General features: G+C 39.9%; 1 protein-coding gene across 1 annotated transcript in view; it reads left to right on the top strand.

Annotated features, from left to right (window-relative positions):
• The first annotated feature begins 1165 nt into the window (after positions 1-1165).
• Positions 1166-19404, top strand: part of MACC1 (MET transcriptional regulator MACC1) — a 38030-nt gene continuing 19791 nt past the window's right edge. The window contains exon 1 of the mRNA XM_032991813.2: positions 1166-1291. Coding sequence (XP_032847704.1) covers positions 1289-1291 — 3 coding nt within the window. The 5' untranslated portion in view covers positions 1166-1288. The remainder of the gene's footprint in view (positions 1292-19404) is intronic.

The raw sequence follows: 19404 nt of genomic DNA on the forward strand, positions 1-19404 counted from the left end.
AAGGGAAAGTGTTCAGTTCTCTGAAGGAACTGAATTGTGCTGCAGTGGATTGACCATTTAGTTGAAATGGCGTTGGCACAATTGCAACTTCATTTTTTTCCAGGTGAAACTATTTGCTGAGTTTCACCCCGCTTTCCTACCAGCCCTGGTCAAACAAACCCGCTTACTTTGGCAGACAGCTTATTTGGTGGAAATTGCCCACCAATATTGACACTATGTCCTACATAAACAACCTGGTTTCTACCTTTCTCCCTTTTTTATCCTGTTTGATTTATACTTCAGCTTTTTGGAGGCAGGCTTAGAAAGCCTGCGAAGCCTCTTTTCATCAAAGGGGAGTTTTAGGTGTGAGTCTTAAGTGCCACAAAAACACAAGTAGCAAATAACAACAGGACGGGCAAATCATCTCTTCTCCAACTCCCCATAACATTCCCAGTGCAAAGACCATTTATCTTATCTCTCTGTGGCTATAATCATTGTCCTTCTAATCTTTATTGATTTTATGCTACAAAATGCTGAAATCACTTGAGAAAAACATCTGCAGTATAACATCTGGGAAAACTTGCTATTTCCTCAAGCTCATGGGGCCAAAAAGGAACTGTTTCCCCGCCACCCTCCCAAATGCCTCTGCTTTCCCTCCTCTATAGATGTCTTCTCAGGCCGCTGCCACCCCTCCTTCATTTGTTTCCTCATACCCAGTTGTCTGATTCTCTCACTTGCAGAGAGATGCCCAAACCGGTCATGCAGGTTCATGGGATTTTCGTCACTGTATTCATTACCTATAAATCTAATTATTTCTAACCTTGACCCTTATCAGAAGGCCATCCTTCGTTCCCCTCTGAGCAATTCAATATACCTGCAATATGGCGTGTGAAAGTAGAAAACCCTAACTCTCTTCCAGATGCACAAAAGGAGCACACGCTTCTTTCTTTGCTCCTCTACGTTCCTGTCTCTCCTCCCTAAGGCGAAACTCCCACACCACCTCTCCTGGTTTCAGGTGTAATCATAAACCAGCTGAAGGCAATTATGGGTAATGTAGTTCCATCACTCCTTCCTGTCTGTTTGAACAAGTGGTGCCAGGTACCTGCTACACTGCACATTCCAGCAGGCATTGCTCAGCACCCCTGCGAGAGAGGCGCGCCAGGTGTGCGCCCAGCACCTACCCAAACCCTGAGCACGCCGGAGTTTTTCAAAGCCGGAGCAAGAGTAAGTGCTCCTTTAACAGTGAACAGTGCTGATGTCTTGAGCAACGACATAATTTGGATCTAGGATAGAGTTCTTGGTTTCCAGGATGGTGAGTTTGCTTTTTTTTTTTTTTTTTTCCCCTCTCAAGTGTCTTTTGCTGCTTTTGTTTAAATTACTTTGGAAGGACTGAAATATCAGAGTATTTTTTTACCTAGTACTTACACTGAAGTCCAGTACTCTCTTTTTGGCCATAGCTAGTTCCAAGTGCCTCTGGAGAAGGTGCAGAACCTGTGTACATTTTGAATTGCACGGTATTGTACCCTAGGGTGGTTTGGGATGTGTGGAGAAAGGCACAGTGCTTGCTAAGTGCTGGTGATTGCCTCTCCTGAGAGCATAAATAGTGGTGAACCTTTTACAATTTTAAATCAACCAATATTAAGCTGGCCTTCTCTGTCTTTTTTTCTTTTGTGAAATAAGCCACTGTAGTCGTGTGTGTGTGTGCACATGCACACATGCTTGTGTGGGGTTTCAGTATTTTTTGTTGGTTGGTTGGTTGGTTGGTTTGGTTTTACTGAGGCACTGTACAAATTGAAATACTCCTCTTCATGTGTGCAGCAGTTGAACTGGCTCCTGGTTTAGTGAGCTGGGGATCAGGAGCATGAAATAGGGTGCTGAACACTGCATCACAGTCCTCCCTGCTAACAAGGAAGCTATTAGAAATCAGAAAAACAGAGTTTAAAAAGCACATATACTTCTGAACTTTAAAATATGAATTCTCTATTAAAGCAATCCTTGGAAGGTAATATCTCTAGGCTAAATGGAAACAAGACCTCCATGGAGACAAGACCTATCATGCTGACAGACCTTGAGCCACCTCCCCTTATGGCTAAAAACTTACAAGCAGAGCTGGCTGGTCTGTTTAAAAATGGAAATGTTTAAATGAAAGACGAGAAAGAAACAGATCTTGTTATCTTCTGACCTGTTATTACCACTCAGCTAATAACACCTCGTCTTTGATATATATTTATTTTTTTAAGGAGACAGCTCAAAATCTTAACAGCTTGGGAAAAATTTTTCACTGGATTTACCATGGAATGGCAATAGACATCCTCCTGAGTAAGTGAAAGAGGAAGGATGGAGGGGATCACTTGTACTAAGTAGGTCTTGGGAGGTCAAAATTGCCACAGCAGCAACACTTTCCCTAGCCCAAAACCATGTATTTGACCATGGTTAATATGAAATGCTCCAATGATTCACTTACACACTGAAACCAGTTGCACAGTATCTGTGTTGGGTGGGAGATATACAATGGGATTTACAACAGAAGTACAAGCTGGTTGTTGTCATGCTAGAAGCCATAGAATTTACCTTGGGTACATTAAAAACAAGGAATACCTACAGTTGTATTCACTAAACTATATAGTACAACAATATCCTGTGGGAAGGTGTTCAACAGGCTAATTATATGTTGCAATAGAAGGGTTATTGAGCATTTAAATGTTCGGTTTAAAATGTTGTGCTGTCTCTCTTCCCCCTCTTTCCCCCCCTTACTGTGAGAATGGCTAATTGGGTTCAATTGCACACTTACTTCCTTTTAACTCTTTATCATAGTAATTTTCAGCCTTTGGCCCAGGAATATTTGTGTTTGGTGGACTGTATCTGAGAGATTTCTATGAAGGGTGTCCAAGGGAAGAAAAAACTTTGAAATTCACTACCTCTGAAGTTGGATGCCTTTCCTCTCCATTTTCCACAACAGATAAACTCAACCTCCTTGTGAAACTACACGTTTATGCTACTGTAAACTTTGGCATAAGTTCCTGCAGGGAAGCCCACACTTGAAGTATGAATTCAAAGTAGGTGAACGAAACACCAAAAGAACATACAATGCATAAAAGGTTACAGAAATGCAGAACAGTTGATGAGAAGCAAACCATGACCTGGCAATGTGCGCTCGCATCCCAGAAAGCCAACTGTATCCTGTGTGACCAGCAGGTTGAGGAAGGTGGTTCTCCCCCTCTACTCTGCTCTTGTGAGACCCCATCTGCAGTGCTGGGTCCAACTCTGAGGCCCCCAACATGAGAAGGACATGGACCTGCTCGAGCGGGTGCAGAGGAGGCCACAAAGTTGATCAGGGGGCTGAAGCACCTCCCCTATGAGGACAAGCTGAGAGAGTTGGGGTTGTTCAGCCTGGAGAAGAGAAGGCTGTGGGGAGACCTTATAGCAGCCTTCCAGTGCTTAAAGGGGGTACAGGGAAGGTGGGGAGGGACTCTTTGTCAGGGAGTGTAGGGATAGGATGAGGGTTAAGCATTTTAAACTGAAAGAGGGTAGATTTAGATTAGATATAAGGAAGAAATTATTTATGACAAGGATAGTGAGTCAAAGGAACAAGTTGCTCAGAGAAGCTGTGGGTGCCCCCTCCCTGGAAGGGTTCAAGGCCAGGTTGGACAGGGCTGGGAGCACCCTGGGCTGGGGGAAGGGGGCCCTGCCTGGGGCAGGGGGGTTGGAACTGGATGATCTTTAAGGTCCCTTCCAACCCAAGACATTCTATGTTTCTGTGATATAAATCATGTTGCTGTAAAAGCCAAAAGACTGGCTTTTTGTATGGAACAGCCAATCAGTCAATCTAATCTGATGGTCTCTAAAGGATATCCTCCTGTCTGAAGATCTGAACTTTACAGTAATGCCAGCTTCAGTACATAAAAATTCCACACCACAAACTATAGTGTGTACTTGCAAAACAATTTATAAAAGAATAAGCATAGCTCTGTCTGGAGCTATAAGCTCTCTCATCCCTTCTACAAAATACTGCATAGGAACCTAAGTTAACTCACAGATCCCACAATGGGAAATGGAACATGATTGGAGAGCAGAAAAGGAGCTATTTCAATAACATTCCTTTCTTGACATTCCCATACTCTGCTGCTACCACTAGTAAATTTAGTCTAATTTGACCTTCTATCTTTTTAACCTCTTCCTCTCTGGAAGAATTCTCTTATCTCTTACCCTCTTACTTGAATTCTTTTCAGTTCATCTCCTTCAACTGTGTATTTTCAGGAGTAGATTTTTTTTTCTCATAAACTGAATTCTGGAGTAAAGGTGAGGTCATATATGAATGGAAAACGTATACATGTATTGGGTCTGTAATATTTTACTATATTTTTTATCCACTTCTCAGTACAGGCTAATATCTTCTTTACATTTCTGCACATTTAGAAAACATCCTTGTTATACAGCTGAGGATCATGCTTAAACTTTTTCTAAGAAACAACAACTAGTTTAGAAATCAGCATGTATGAGTAATTTTAAATTGCTCCTCTGAAAGCACCTCTTCATAATCTTACCTACAGCAAATTTACTCTTATGCTGTCCGGTTTATTAGGCTTTCCAGTAGTTCTTCATTGTCTAGTCTAGTGTTAATAAGCTCAGTAATTTTGGCTTGTGAGCAGACTGTCTTATCACCTTCTGCTGACCATCCCTTCTCATCCTCCAGAATTTACTCAAAGTGTTTATTGTATACTTAAACAAGCAGAGGGACTTGAGCACTTCCCTACAGTGATGAAGTTGAATCAGGTCTTCGAACCACTGAAAACTTCAGAAAACTGAAACGATGTTTCATAGCTTGTGGCAAGTGATGTTTTGGGCTCTGGTTTGGTGTCCTTGTTGTGAAGAGGAAAAGCTTTTAGGTTTGGATGTATCCAGACATCCTTTTCAACTAATTTTATAGGAGGCATATACTGTTTAATTTCTGTAACCACAGGAGTCCTTTCCTTGTGTAGCTGAACTTTACCTTGGAAGTCAGCCTGACTAAGGAAGAAGTTAGATTATTATTTAGCCAAAAACTGCATTACATACCCCCAAATGCTGCCTCCCCCTTGCTGTTTGGGTGACTCTGCAGGCTGAAATTCTCTGGAAACCTGGTGAGTATTCAGGCAGCCCAGAAGAAAATGCTCAATGTCTTCTGCTTGGGAGATGTATATACAAGAGACTCTGAATGACAAATATTTGAGTCGAAAATGCAAATACTTGAATCACTTTGCCATTTTCCACAGCTTTCTCAATGGGGGGAAAGACCTTTTTGAATTATTAGAGGAAATCTGCCTTCACTGGAAACTTGGAGTACCTAATAATCTTTGTGTTCCTCTTTACAACACACCTATGAGATAGGGAGCTGCCATTTTACTTTGGTGAAGTTCTTGCACTACATTTAAGCTGCTGTAATGGCTACCTGCTGCTGAAGGGGGTAGTCCCATTTCTCATACCTTGCCATTACTTCCCGCAGGCCAGCACAGGTGAACACTGACTCATTGTGTCTGGGCCAGCTCCCTGTGAGACCAGATAAGCACCAGTGTGGATGCAAAGGAGATGTAGGACTGCTGATTTCTGGAGCAGCCAGCCAGCCACCCAGTCGGATGGCATCCCCAAGAGCCAGTTTAGCCTCAAGCACAATGCCAGATGATCTTTTCTCTCGTCTAATACCTTGAAAACTTGGGATATTTGACCCTGATTCTATCCCAGGCTTGCTCTGAATTAATTCTTTTATCTCTGTCTCTTTCTTCATGGAGGCATATAATACATCCCTGCATTAAGTGCAAGTTCACAAGTATTTAAATTGGTTCTAAAATGTATTGGTTCACACTTTAATCTGCACTGACCTCTAGTTAGATATGATGGTATTAATTCAGGTTGCATCTTTACTTACTAATGAGAACTGCCAACAGCTTTGCTTGTCCATTGTGCCATCATGCCAAAGCAAGCAGCTCCTTTCCAACTGACTGCAATAGGCTGTATCACAAAACATTCATGCAACAACTTGATGAGGAGTTGTTCGAGTTTCCACCTGAGCCTACATCTATAAAAAACCTGAGAGTTTCACCAGTGGATTCTAAGCTCTTGACACATCAGTGGCAAATCCTACAGCCTAATTTTTGTCCTATGATCTAATTAGGACTGAACTTTTGATATGAATTTACATGGAGAATAAGCTGTATTTCTACATGTACTAAGCTGTGTAATTAAAAGGAAATTACTTTGTTTGAAATAACTGGGGGGAGGGGAGGGGCAGCTGGCAAGACTTAGGTAGTTTGCTTTTATTCATACATGACCTCATGCAATACCAACTCTGAGCCCTGAAGAAAAGCCTATGATGTGATGATAACCTTTTTATGAGTTCAATCCCTCTGATCCACTAGCCTTAATTTAACAGAATCTCTGTAAAGGTGGATGGGGTGTGACAGAGCAGAGACAAGAATTCTCAATTTATTCATAGTACTGCCCTAATTTCTGCAGCACAAATTGTCACCTGTTGCTCCATGTGAAATTACAGTGCTACAAATATGAGTAATGCCAGTTTGTTCTGCTCATTGATATTTTTTTCCTTTTCTTTCTTTCTTTTTTCTATTTGAAAATTGGTCTGTTCTTTATTGTGGACACTAGTTCTTCAGCTCTGGACTGAGACTGTTGCTTCCAATAAGATGTATACATCCATCAAGTGAAATGAATAACATCAGAAATATATTTGTAAAATTTCATTAGTTTTCTAAGGAAACCTCTAACAGTTCTCAGCAGAAGCAGCTTCTGATTGATGTGTTCATAATATTTGTCTTAAGGGGTTAGATGAGGAAAGCTAAACTCAAACCTGTCCCCTCACTTTCCATATATAGTACAAGTTGACAAGGAGCAAAGTTGTCCAGTCCTACAGCTAGATGGTAGACAGGACAAGGGTTATACTAATTGAACTAAGTTTAAAAGCCTCCAAGCTTAACTCCATATAGTTTTGAGGAGAGTGTGGGAAGCTAGCATGGCTTCCCCAGTGAGATAACTACTATTTTTTGAAGCACTCAGAAGCATTTGGACTCTGGGATATGTGTGTGATTCTAGTTGTGAGTGCGTAATGCATGCATCATCCTAACATAAATAACTTAATTTCTTTATCTCATCAGTGGAGAGCAAGAGGTGTATTTAATGGCTCTCAGTTACTTTTTTGTCTGTCAAAGCACAGGTACTTATGCTGTGCTAGCTGGATCCCACCCACAGTTACTTGCCTGGCTTGTACTGTCAGGTGGATATTAATATGGCTTAGCAGAAATGTGCTACTAATCTGAAAAATATGTAAGAGAGACCTTTTCATCATGGAATTCCTCAGTGTAGTTTTACCAATAATGATTGTACTCCAGTCACAAAACACACAGGCAGGAGGTACTGTCTGCACTGCTGACATGCTCCCCAGAAAACTAAGAATTTCCCTAGACTTTTCCTCATCTCGTGTAGTATACGGTAGCAGAAAGAGAAGGGCAATTTTCTTGAGGTCTGAACTGAATGGAAGTTGCATTCACCATCACAGTGATCATTTTTTTAAAAATTTATCTACTTTTTTTTAGAAAAAAGACTTCTAAGTTTGGCTACTAGCCAATTGTTTTTCCAGATACGTGAAAACATGGGAGAAAGAAAACAGTGTGTGGGGTGTGTGTATATGTCAGTAATTTTCTGCTACCTGTTATACATAGCTACAAGTTACCTGTATCTGGTTTTGATATGTGATTTCTGCTGATAGCTGGAAAGGGAGGCCAAGCCTAGCAATGCCAAAGGCTGTCAGGAAGTGTTACGAATACCTGCCTTGCCCTCCAGTTAATTGCCTTTTCAGGGTGTGAACACTTTGGGACAGAGAAGGGTTCTTGTGATATTTTTGCAGTTATTTTCAAAGCCTTGGTCTTGGTGGAAGTTTTTTTTTGCCATGGCACCCACACATCCTGTGCTCTGTCACTGATTTCCTGAGTGGTCTGGAACAAGTTGTTTGGAGCCAGATTTTCAAGGGGTTAGCATATGTTTATACAGTTCTTACGGTGGGGCTGGAAGACACTGGAATGTGGCTATCAGTCTCTTTGTGGTTTAGTCCTTCTATCTGTAAACTTGTCTAGCTCCATTTTTCCCCCATCCCTGCCCTTCTTTGTTTTGTGCATTAACCAATCAGTTCCTTGTGACCAGGTTGTGCATGCTATATATATTTGTACAAAGCTCAGTAGAGGGATGCTATTCCAGCTAGTTCTACCAGGATGTAAATGAAAAAGTAAAAGAAAACCCTGGTTTGGGTCCAAAAAAATTATAAACATCAGCTCTGGGGCTCCAAATTGGACTTCTTTTTTAAAAAAAAAAAAAAAAAAAACAAAGAGTTTCAGTTCAATAAAAAGTATTCAACTTGGCACAACAATAACTAAGTAAAAGTTTGTGGCCTTGATTCTACATAGGAAGAGTAAAGATGATCGCTTTGTTTCTTTTGGCTTTGAAATCTGTGAATAAATCAAATTTAGTGATTCTGAAACAGTCTGGCAACTATAGGAGCTGTCAGGTTTTGAGCTTCCTTGTCTGTGGTGCCAAAATCTGTGTGTTTCAAGTCCTGTTCTTCTTGGGACAGGTAGATCTGAGAGGCTGAAAAAATTACATGTTTCTTAGGTGGCAAATCACATCTCCTAATATGGAGAAAGTGGAGTGAAAGCTCATTCTTTTTTCCTCTAGGCAAAAAGTTCACATATGGATTATGGGTTAAGCTTCAGGTTGTTTTAATGGTAATCTCTAAACAACTTTAAAATGAAATTACTTGTGTGGATGCTGGTGATTCAGCATACTGGATGATGATGACAGACACCATTGTAAAATCTTGCTAAAATCATCAATGGGAGATGAATCTGCACTGTAAAATAAAATTATCTGAACTAACTCACAGCAGAACATACTGTTTAGCTATGTTTGTCAAGACTGTCTGGGAATACTGTCATTTCTGTTTGGTGTGGTGTTGAGTGAAATCTCCTGAAATTCTGAAGATTAGAACTTGCACCAAATTAGACAAATATGTTCTCACTGATAATCTGCTGACTGGTACTTCACACTTCTGGTGGATGTGACATAGCTATACAGTAGCTAACAGAAAACCACTACATTATAGAAGCTTTTTTAGATCATGATTATTCAGGTTTTGAGAAAATTTGCACATATTTCTGTTTATTACAAACAAAACAACCAATACAAATGTAACCCTGGACTGTGATCTGTCAGGAGCTGACCCAAACTAATTTCATGCTGGACATTTGGACCATGCATCTCCAAGAATACTTGCCAAATTAAAGTTTAGATGAAGCTGTGGAGGCAGAACATACTTAATATGAGTTTTGATTTATATACGTCATGCTTTTCTTTCCCTTTTTGTACTAGAGAGTTCTTTGTTGGAGAATCCTATGTTCTGCAGATACCTGCTTGTCATCATCAATGATGCCATAAAAGGGAGACTGAAAATCCCATCCAATAAATTGAGCAGCCAGGATTACATGTGTCTGTAGCAAAGAGATATAACAGGAGTCTCCTGTCTTGCTACAGCCAAGGAAAAATGTCTTAAGCAAAGTAACTTTCCATCACACATCAAGGTGTGTGTTTAATTTGATGTTTATAAGTTAAATGTTAAAATCATATCTACAAATTATGACACGTATACTTTAATCAAGGAAACCCTGACAGTGATAGCCAGGATACATAGGTAATGGTAGGAATGAGCTGCTTGATCAAAACAGTCTTTCAATTGCACTGTAAATGTGTTTTGCATATTGGTCTGTACAGAAAACCCATAAAATAAAAATTTGGTTAGAAAAAAACCCCCAAATGGTAGAATGTTGCCTATACGATTCTGCAGTGTTTCACATAACACAACACACATTTTGAACCCTTATTATCTTGAGAGGTAGGAGCTAGTTAAAGGTGCAAAACTTGAGATGTGTGGCCAAGGAGGTGAGATGGGTAGGGAAATGCTTTGATCATCAAAGCCAATGACTTTTTGGAAAAGCTGTGAATGCTTCCTCCCACGTTTCAGTACAAATGGAGCAAGGACAGTAAACTTACGAAGATGAAACAAAAAAACAAGTGTTTCTTTAGGGTTGGCATTTGGAAGGTGTTGCTGAATAGGCTGAATTCTCTGAGCTAAGACATGGCAGGTGCTTTCAGGTTCCTAACTAGGAAAGTCAAAGCACTGAAAAGCTGTTCTAAAAGTGGTCTGGATTTCATCTTATTTCACTTGTAACCTTGTACCCAGTTTCTTTCTGTCTGAAGTAAAGGTTACTCTGCTATTACTGATCAGACTGCAACCAGCCAGCTAGATGAACTCCAGCTTCACAGAGGAATTGATCCCAAATGAAATGGCCTGGGCTGGCACCTGTAGGGACTTTGTGCCCTGGGTTATTTAGTGATTTTTGAGACAGTTGTCTGTTCCTTTCGATCTGCTATAGCCCATGTATGGAACAGTGTTGGTAGTTCCCTCCAGCAGGGAGAGATTAGCTTCCCCTCCTGTAAGACTGGCTGTCAGAAAAACCTCAACTCCAGGCAATGCATGAAATTTTCCTTTCAAAGTTATAGTCATGAAATTAATGTGGTTTTCCATGATGTTTAAATATCCTGGGGGTCTCAAATAAATTTTCTGTAACTTACTCCTGTAGTTTGACGATAGCCTATACAGCAGTTTCACTTCACGTACCAGGTGATTATTCTTTCTAGTGAAAGGAGCATCATATGGCTGCAGAGGTGGTGTTGGATGATAAATGATGCCCAGGGTTTTTCTGTGTAGATTGCCAGTGAGGTCAAAGAACTGCAGACTTTTTGGAGACTTAATAGTATAAAATACTGAGCTTGCTCTGTGAAATTGGAAGGTGGGCATGCTTGTTGTCTGTGAAGAGTGAGGCAAAACAAGTGATTGACACCAGGACCTTCACAAGGTTGGACAGTGGCCAGGTCTTGCAGAGACTGACATATCAGTGAAAATGAATTTACTGCATAAAAATTCTTGAAGGAATGCAGGACTGACTAGGGTTGTGAGGGCTTTTTTTTTTTTTTTTGGTGTGGGGGGAAGAGACAGGGACAGACCGGAGAGAAGCTGGAGATAACATTTTGAAATGCTGTGATTATATCTAAGAGTTACTGATCTGCAGGCCTCTGCTTCTGCTAGAAAGGCAATAATTTCAGCTGTGGTGAAAAACAGTAAAGCTTGCTGAGGCAGAATAAATGAAATAAAAAACTGGGCACACATTTTGAACTGATGGAGTATAATCCATAGTGTTTCTGAATAATTTTCCTGAGGATTTTCTGCAGGGTTATCTGAGAGGCACTGTTCGGGAATTCAGTAAGTTTGGGTTTAGTCCGACTTTCTGAGCAATTTGTAAATGTATCACTCCAGCCATTATTTTTATTTGAGGGTATAAGCCAGATTTTTTGGGGCAGTTAAAAATTTTTATTCAACTAAACTATTTTTTGTGTACAGAAGTTTGAAATTTATGATAATTCAGGGGTGGTGGGTTTTTTGGGGGTTTGTTTTTTTTTTTTTTTTTTTCCCCCCTTTGACATGTGACTTGAGTGGAGAGTCTTCTTTATTATAGAGCTTGAGGAACTGACCACCTTATTTTCTGTCCTATGCTAGTTCCCTCCACATGTCTAACAAGTGTCGTAGCCAGTGCACCTGTGTGATAGGAAATAAGGAAGGAAATCAGAAAGAAGGAAACAATAGCTTTATGCCTGCTTTCTCTTCTCACCACTCTCATATTAAATACAAAGAAGAAATAACATTAAGTGCTTTTTTCATGGCAAATGGCATGGGAAGATTTCTTGACTGGGGAGGCACCCATCTGTCTTTAGTGCCTGCTCATGTTATTCCTGAGCAATTGCATCTCTCAGCTGCTTCATCAAATTTTGCCCTCGAAAGTCAGTGATGTTGGCTCACAAGGAAGACCTGGAAACAGTGGGGAGGTAGGGTGCCTGTAGCAGCCTGGATGGTAGGGCTGTTAGGAAGAGCAAGCTGGAGCTGTGCTTTTGCTTTTGGAGGTGAATAGTGACGACAGGAGATTAAAGTCAGCGTAGGAATGCCTGAGCTAACACAGGGGGCTTCTCTCGTTTATTGTATGAGCACTTCGTTGATGGATTTTGGAGGTCAGCCAACCACCTGCTGAGAACCTCAGGAATGGTTTCTGCCTCTGAGCTCTCTAGGGACACAGGACAAGAGAATATAGTTTTAAATGCTTTCAGTAGGTAATGTTATCCATCACAATATAATAGTGTGGGTTTCCTGGATGGGAAAACTAGCTTTACACTGAAGTATTGCATCCAGACTAATGCTATGCATCACCAGAGGGAGAACTGGAAAGGCGGTTGGACACTTTGGTGCAATGGAGAGAATGAAGGTGGTTAAAGAATATAGGGACTGGAGGAAGCGTAGACATGGAACAACTATCTCACACAACATTCACATCTGAAAAAAAAAGATCAAATCTTTGAAGAGTGACTTTGTCACTGCTGCATAAAAATAGATGAGATTGGACATGTTATTCTGCTTATTGTACCAAACAGTAAGGAACAAAAGTATAGATGCCCTCTTCTCAACAGGTAGGAATAGACAGTTCAGTCAATGAGCCTGTAAGGCAGCTAGATTTAAGAACTAAATTTAGACCCAGAAGGGCATGCAATTTGTTGGGAACTTGTTGCCTCAAATCTTGATCTTGACAATTCCTTTGGAAGAAAATTCACAGTGATATTGTAGACTGACATGTTTTATTTTTTAAAAAAGATAGAATCATTCCTATTTCAGTTATAAAACTACTAGCAATTCTGGAAGCAGTTCTTCCTCATTTTCATATGTAGGACTTCTTCTGAAATTACAGTCTTCTGTGATCAGAGATGGATTATTAAAGGGGATCTGATATTACATGGTAGTTTATCTTCCTCTGATTTCATTTTTATTGCTGGATCATTACCATTTTAGAGTTGATCTGGCAGTCATATTATTTCAGTAAATGTATTCTGTTAACAATACTATTAAAAAGAATTAGTTAAGAGTACAATTCAGAGATTCTAATGTCCTTCTTTAATAGAGAAACTATCCATTTATACATGAACACCATTTGATAGAAATAAGAGGGTTTTTTACTTGTCAAGAGCATGTGTAATTGCTATGTAAAGGGACAGTCTGCAATATAATGAGAGGTAGTGTGTTTGGCTTTTAGAGAACAAAATATATTTTTATGAATTCCCCTCCCTTCTTCCCTTCAAAATTACAGTGTCAAAAATAACTTTAAAATATCAGCAGGTGTAGCTTAATGGACATCTCAGCCTATTATTAACAACACAGGCACAAATGTTTTAAATGTGATGATTTCTCGCTGCTGGAGAAGAGTTCTGATCAAACTTTGGGGACTATAATTGCATAAAAAGCAACAAAGAAAAAGTGCACTTTCTGCAGTATACCTTGGAAAGTGTACCTGTGATTAAGACTCCCTCTCTGATGCTCTCTTCACTGTGCTCCTAAATTGCCAAAGACTATTAAACAAGTTCTTTAGTCAAAACAGATCAATACACAAAAAATACGTATCAGTCTTTCCTTGTAAATATTATCACAATCTACCAAACATACTACTTGTGCTGTTACATATTCCCTGTGTCTGTTATGTGGTCAGTCAAGCAGAGCAAAATGTAATTTGTAGATGCAGTGAATAATGATTATGCTTACAGTTATTAACTCTCCAAACTAACCTCTAATGACAACCAGACTTGTCCTTGCCAAATAGATTTACTTTCTTCTACTATATTTAATGGAATTATTTTCCCAACACAGGTGGTTGCCTGTTTTATTAATTTTTTTCTGTGTTGAGCTGCTCATGTGTCACCCATCTTCCACCATTTTGCCCTCTCAGTATCGATCTCCCTTTATATTTCCCAGGGGAAATGGAACAAGTGACTGACTTGAGTCCTCCCTCTCTGCTACCCCATTCATTCCCTACCCAACTGGGATTTTTTCCTTGTCTAGTTTATATATTTTGAAAGCTTGCCTGACATAGTTTAAACATTGCAAAGCAAACTCTCTCTCTCTGTGTATATTGCCATATTAACTTATTTTTTGGTGTGTGTGTGTTTTGTGTTCATTTTTTCTGTGTACCCCTCCATGTTAACCAACACCAAACCAAAGTGGTTCCATATAAAAAGGTCCACCTGACAGGACAGGATTTCTGATATTGTTTTTTTTTTTTTTTTTTTTTTTTTTTTTTTTTGTTTTGTTTTGTTTTTGGTTTTTTTTTTTTTTTTTCTCCACTGGAGCAGAAGCCTGTCATGTTTATGGAAAGAACCCTTTCTAGTCCCCCATCTCCTCAAAAGCACAGCACACTGCAGTGTCCTCCAGTACGGATATCAGGTTTGATTTCCTTCAAGGTTCTCATTACAAGTTTTGCCAATGCACGTTCAATTTACATCTGTCCAAAATAAAGTGTCAGTATCCAGGCAGCACACTGACAGACAATTTAGTTCCACAGTTGGATGTTCTAGACTGGATCCTGGCATAGTGTCAGCCACATCGCTTTGTTTTATCATTTTTAGCCTGGGGTAGCAGAAGAACCATCCTACATATTAGCAACGTATCCAGCTGATACAGGTGCTTAAAATTGTTGTTAATGTTAACTACAATTATAATTTTAAGAACTTTAAGAGCCATGAGCAAGTAAAACACTGGCCCTTCTCTGCAGGTGGGTTCCATGGTGCATTCTGCTTTGCCCTGATGCTGTGAAGAGAGCACAGTTCTTGTAGGATTTCTGTTATCACATCACTGGACCAGATGAGACATTTAAATGTTGAAAGTCAAGAGAGACTTTTCCCCTGCCTGTACTCAGCCCTTAAATTTAAAAGTAATTATTTCTGTGAAACATGTAACTCATAAGTGCTTGATTGTCAGTTCCTAATGAAGAACTACTTTCCTACTTGACCTGGGTTTGATTGTCTGGAAACTTTATCATTTACTTGCTTTCTGGATGGATAGTAGATGTTCTACTTTCTATATAGAACTGGAAGACTGTTAAACTGTAAATTGTTGCCAAAATCAAGTCTTTGGGATAAAGGAAGTTTCTTTTTTTTTTTTTTTTATTTTATTTTTGTCATGCCCCTGTGACTCTGTGACATACAAAGGATTTTTTTTTTTTTAATTTCCTTTATTATTCTTGAAGTCAGCTCTGATATTGTAAATCATTCACTACAGTTAATGCTACTTCTACTTCTGTCCCTCACCACTGCTTCCTGCCCTCAAAGACCACAGCTCATATCTGTCCCTCTGCAAAACTGACTTTTGGCACCAACAGGCAGAGACATAAGCCTTTCCCAGGGAAGAGCATAATAAATATTCAGAGTAGGGAGTGCTCTCTAAGCCAAGCTAGGGTGCAGGTGTCTAAGGATTTATCTCCACTAACAGGTAAGCTGATCAGTTAAAGAGCCAGTGTAACTTCTGCATGCAGTTTGGATGCGAGTAAAAGTCGAATTTAATAGGAAGAGAAGAAGAAATCATGGTAACAGAATAATATATTGAGTGTTTTGGAGGTATCCTCTACTTATAAACCTGTGATCACAGCTATAGTTCACAAAGATATAAAAAGCTAGCAGAGATTTTGAGATTCCCACTCCTCTAGGTTCAAAAATGTTGAGATTTGAGGTTTTTGTTTCATCCTAACAAACATTAAAAGTAGCCAAGCATGAGCAGCAGGCCTCTAGTTTACATGCAAAACATGGTACAGAGAGGCTTTGCCTTTGCTCAGCACTGTTGCATGTATTGTGGTGTTGAAACACTTGCAGCACCTAGAAATGGAAACTTACTATTTAATGAAACTGCTAAATAAAAGGTGTTCCTTACAGCATGCTTTCAACACCTGTTTTGAAGGAATAACTTTGTTGGTATCACAGTCAGTAATAACATGCAGTATCGCAATCTCTGTGAAGGAGCCAGAAGTATTTTTGTAGGACTTCCAAAAGTCAATGAACCAGCTGTGCTTCCAAAATATGTATGGTTACATACAATAAGTGAGAATCTAGGGTGATTTCTAACTATTATTGTTTTCAGAGGCTTTTGAGAAGTGGTAAGGGAATGAGTTCATAGAAGAGTTAAGCTAATAAACTTGCAAAGTTTTCTGTTCAGCAAAAAGAAGAAATATTACAACTGAATAGGACAAAGTTGGATCCTTTCATTCATTTGTTAGTGACATCTTTATTTTCCATTTCCTGTTCTTTAAAAAGTTACTTAGTATTGTAAGTAGAAGGCAACATATTTCTTTTTTTCCTGAGGCCAAAGAGAAACCATGGAGTATTTCAGGGTGGTAGTTGAAACCCAAAAGACAACATCAGAACTTAACTACACATTCTTGAGGCTTCTGGAAAGCAATATTCCCAAACGTAAAGTTTATAATTGAAAATAAATGCTCTAGCCTTTATGCTTACAACAAGCAATTTCAGAAATGTAGATGTGTGGGATGGAAGGAAGGATACTTGCCTTGTAGAGGGAGTGTCTATGGTATAGTAATTTTTGCTTGTATAATGTTCCCCAACCAGGCTGTAAAGCAGTCAGTTCTGGGTCATGCAGGGCTGAGCAGAGGCTGTAAAACCCCACCTGTGAACTTGTGGAGATCTGCTGAGAGGATGACCCACTTCAAGTCCCATTTTTGTTGAGCTGAAACTACTAGCTCTACCCTTTAGCGCTAGCTCAGATGAAACATTACGAGCAGCAGTCACATCAGTTACAAGCAGCAGTGTAGACATACGTTGGGTCTGCAGAAAGCTTAAAGCCTGGGTTCAGGAAGGAGCGTGAATGGCTCTGCAGTTCCCATGGGGTGATAAATCTTCAGAACTTTGAAAAACTTGGCAACTATTTAACAACAGCGTAAGCTAGTAGATATATAAATTGAAAAAGCTCTTTTATTGTTATAGGCAAAGTGACAAGTAACAGCGTCATACTAAAGCAGTAAGATTGCTTCCAAGTATTAGTAAAGTAGGTAATATAAGGTCGATATCTCATGAGGCTAAACATTAAAAGCCATTTCTGTCTTTGTTGAAAATGAGATACAGCTGCATTTTCTTGACTGCCTCACATGCACCATACTAAGAAAATAAGTCAAAGACTTCAACTGAAGCTTTCAGTTGTACTACCATTAGCTACAGTACCACTGTTCAGCCCTGTAATCAAAGATTGGTAAACTCAGGTCCAACTGTCTCTCACCAAACTCTGAGCTCCATAAAGCTGTTCCAGGCCGCAAGTACCAAGGGGCTGTTAAAATATGACTTATTACCGTAACTGTTTATCTTGAAACATGTTAATCTGCTGAGAACAGGCAGTGTTTTAGATTTGATGGTGATGTGTAATGCCTTCTGAAACCATCTCTCTTCTGTGTATTGCTTTCTCTTTAGAATTTCTTTTCTTCTCTCTATTTAATAGAATTTAAATAATTCCGTATACTCAGTATTTGGTCAGATCAGGAACACTGTATTTAACATTCTGATGAATATACCTCACTCCTTTTTCAGTAAAAAACTTGTAAAGTAAGTCTAACAACCCAACCTATATAACTAGCAAATAATTTTTCCCCTTGACAGCTGAAAGTGAGCCTGAGGAATGAGGTGCATCTCCATCACCTGCTTGTGCTGCTTGTCCTGTCTTTGCAAATGACTAAGTTTCATCCTCTGGACTCAAAGGCCATGAATCACTGTGACTAATGGTATGGCTGAGTAGCACTATCTGCGTAAGGAGCATGTAGGAGTCTGTGGGGAGACACTGTCACAGGAGAGCTCTGCTCTTAACACAATCTGCTTTTGAAGAAAGATGAACAGGGTAAAGGTTGAATGAAAGGCAAATTGCTAGTGCTTTGCTCTGGGATGTTGATACTTTAAAAACACAAAGGAATGTATTCTCTCTCATTTTTGAGGGCAAAGGCAGTGGGGAAGTGTTTGCTTTTGGGCTTTTTTTATTTTCTTCCTTACCACTATTTTAAGCACAGCAGGACATGTTTTCTTTGGTAGAGAGACTGGAAAGAAAGAAAAAAAAAAAGAAGTGTACTTGAATCTTAAAAGACCTGGAAGAGGTTTCTGGAGGTATTGCATGCAGCAAAAATGCCATTTGCAGCAGATCTGTCTCCTGACTTCTGTGAAACTGAACTTTCTACCTGAGACCTTCTTCTAATGCATTTTTTTTCCCTTTGTAACAGTGCTGCAATGCGCCTGCCAGCAGCACTCTGGGTCCTGAGTCCCCTGCTTTATGGGACAAACAATGCATTCCAGCCTTGAACATCAGAGTGCACCTGGCAAACTGTTTCTTGCCTTCATACAGAAAAGTGCCACATCTCTCAGCAGTCACTCATGTTCACCCACTGGTCACCTCCATAGCTGATCTCCTTCCAAACTCTTAACTTCTTCATTCACTACTCACCTCACACTGTGAGCTGACATACCATCAGTCAAATAATTCTTTGCACCATTAAGCACATGTCAGTTTATATCTTTCTTACTCAGTAGCTACAGCAAATGAAAAGCTTAGCTTCTGATTTTTCCTATACATAATTTCCTCTTTTTGCAGCAAAAGAGTTTCATATCTTTACCCTTTGCCACTGATCAACGTGTCTTTATATCCCACATGCATTGACCTCTCTTCTCTTGTGGATGATCGTTCTTCTGGATTTGTCCAGGTTAGTTCCGAATTAATAGGGTTGTCCTATCAAAAGCTTTATTTGAGATTCTATTTTATCACAGAAGGTACCCATGGAAAAGGGGGAGCATTGGGTTTTCTTATTTTCCTAGTATCATACAAAGGCACTGGGGATTTATGTGTCCCCAGCACTAAGACTGGAACACAGGAGAGACAGGACCAAACCCTGGTGTCAGATCATGTAACTCTGTTCAGGAGGCACATTGCCCAGTACCTGATGGTGTATGTACAGCTTGTCCCCAGTATTTCCCACATCCCTTGACATGATGACCAAACGTGGTCATCTTTTTGCCCAGGAGTGTTTATATCTCCCCCCTTTTCTTGTCCTCTTCTTGGCTGGCCTGAAGACGTGCCTCAATCACAAGGGCTCCCTCATCATGCTCTCGTACCAAGGAATGCTTTCGGGGCATGGGGGGACACTACTTATTTTTGAAAGTTGTTTTCCTTTTCAGTATCAGCCTTTTCTGTCTTTGTGCCAGGCTGGTGGTGAAGGTTTTTAAGGAGTTCCCAGAGGGAGCTTTAGGAAATGGCTTATTCTATTTGCAGAAATTCTTAGCATTTATAAAACTTCTATATGCAATTTTGTTGTCATGTCTCTGTCAATATAGTCCCACTGTGTAAAGGAATTGTTTTTCTTTCTCTTTCTCTCTCCTTCTCCCTTCCCCCAGGGTTTCCTATTTTAGCCCCTGTGCACCAACTTGCACTCT

This window comes from Tyto alba, unplaced genomic scaffold (genome assembly GCF_018691265.1).
Source record: "Tyto alba isolate M040663 unplaced genomic scaffold, T.alba_DEE_v4.0 Super-Scaffold_38, whole genome shotgun sequence".
Classification (NCBI taxonomy): domain Eukaryota; kingdom Metazoa; phylum Chordata; class Aves; order Strigiformes; family Tytonidae; genus Tyto; species Tyto alba.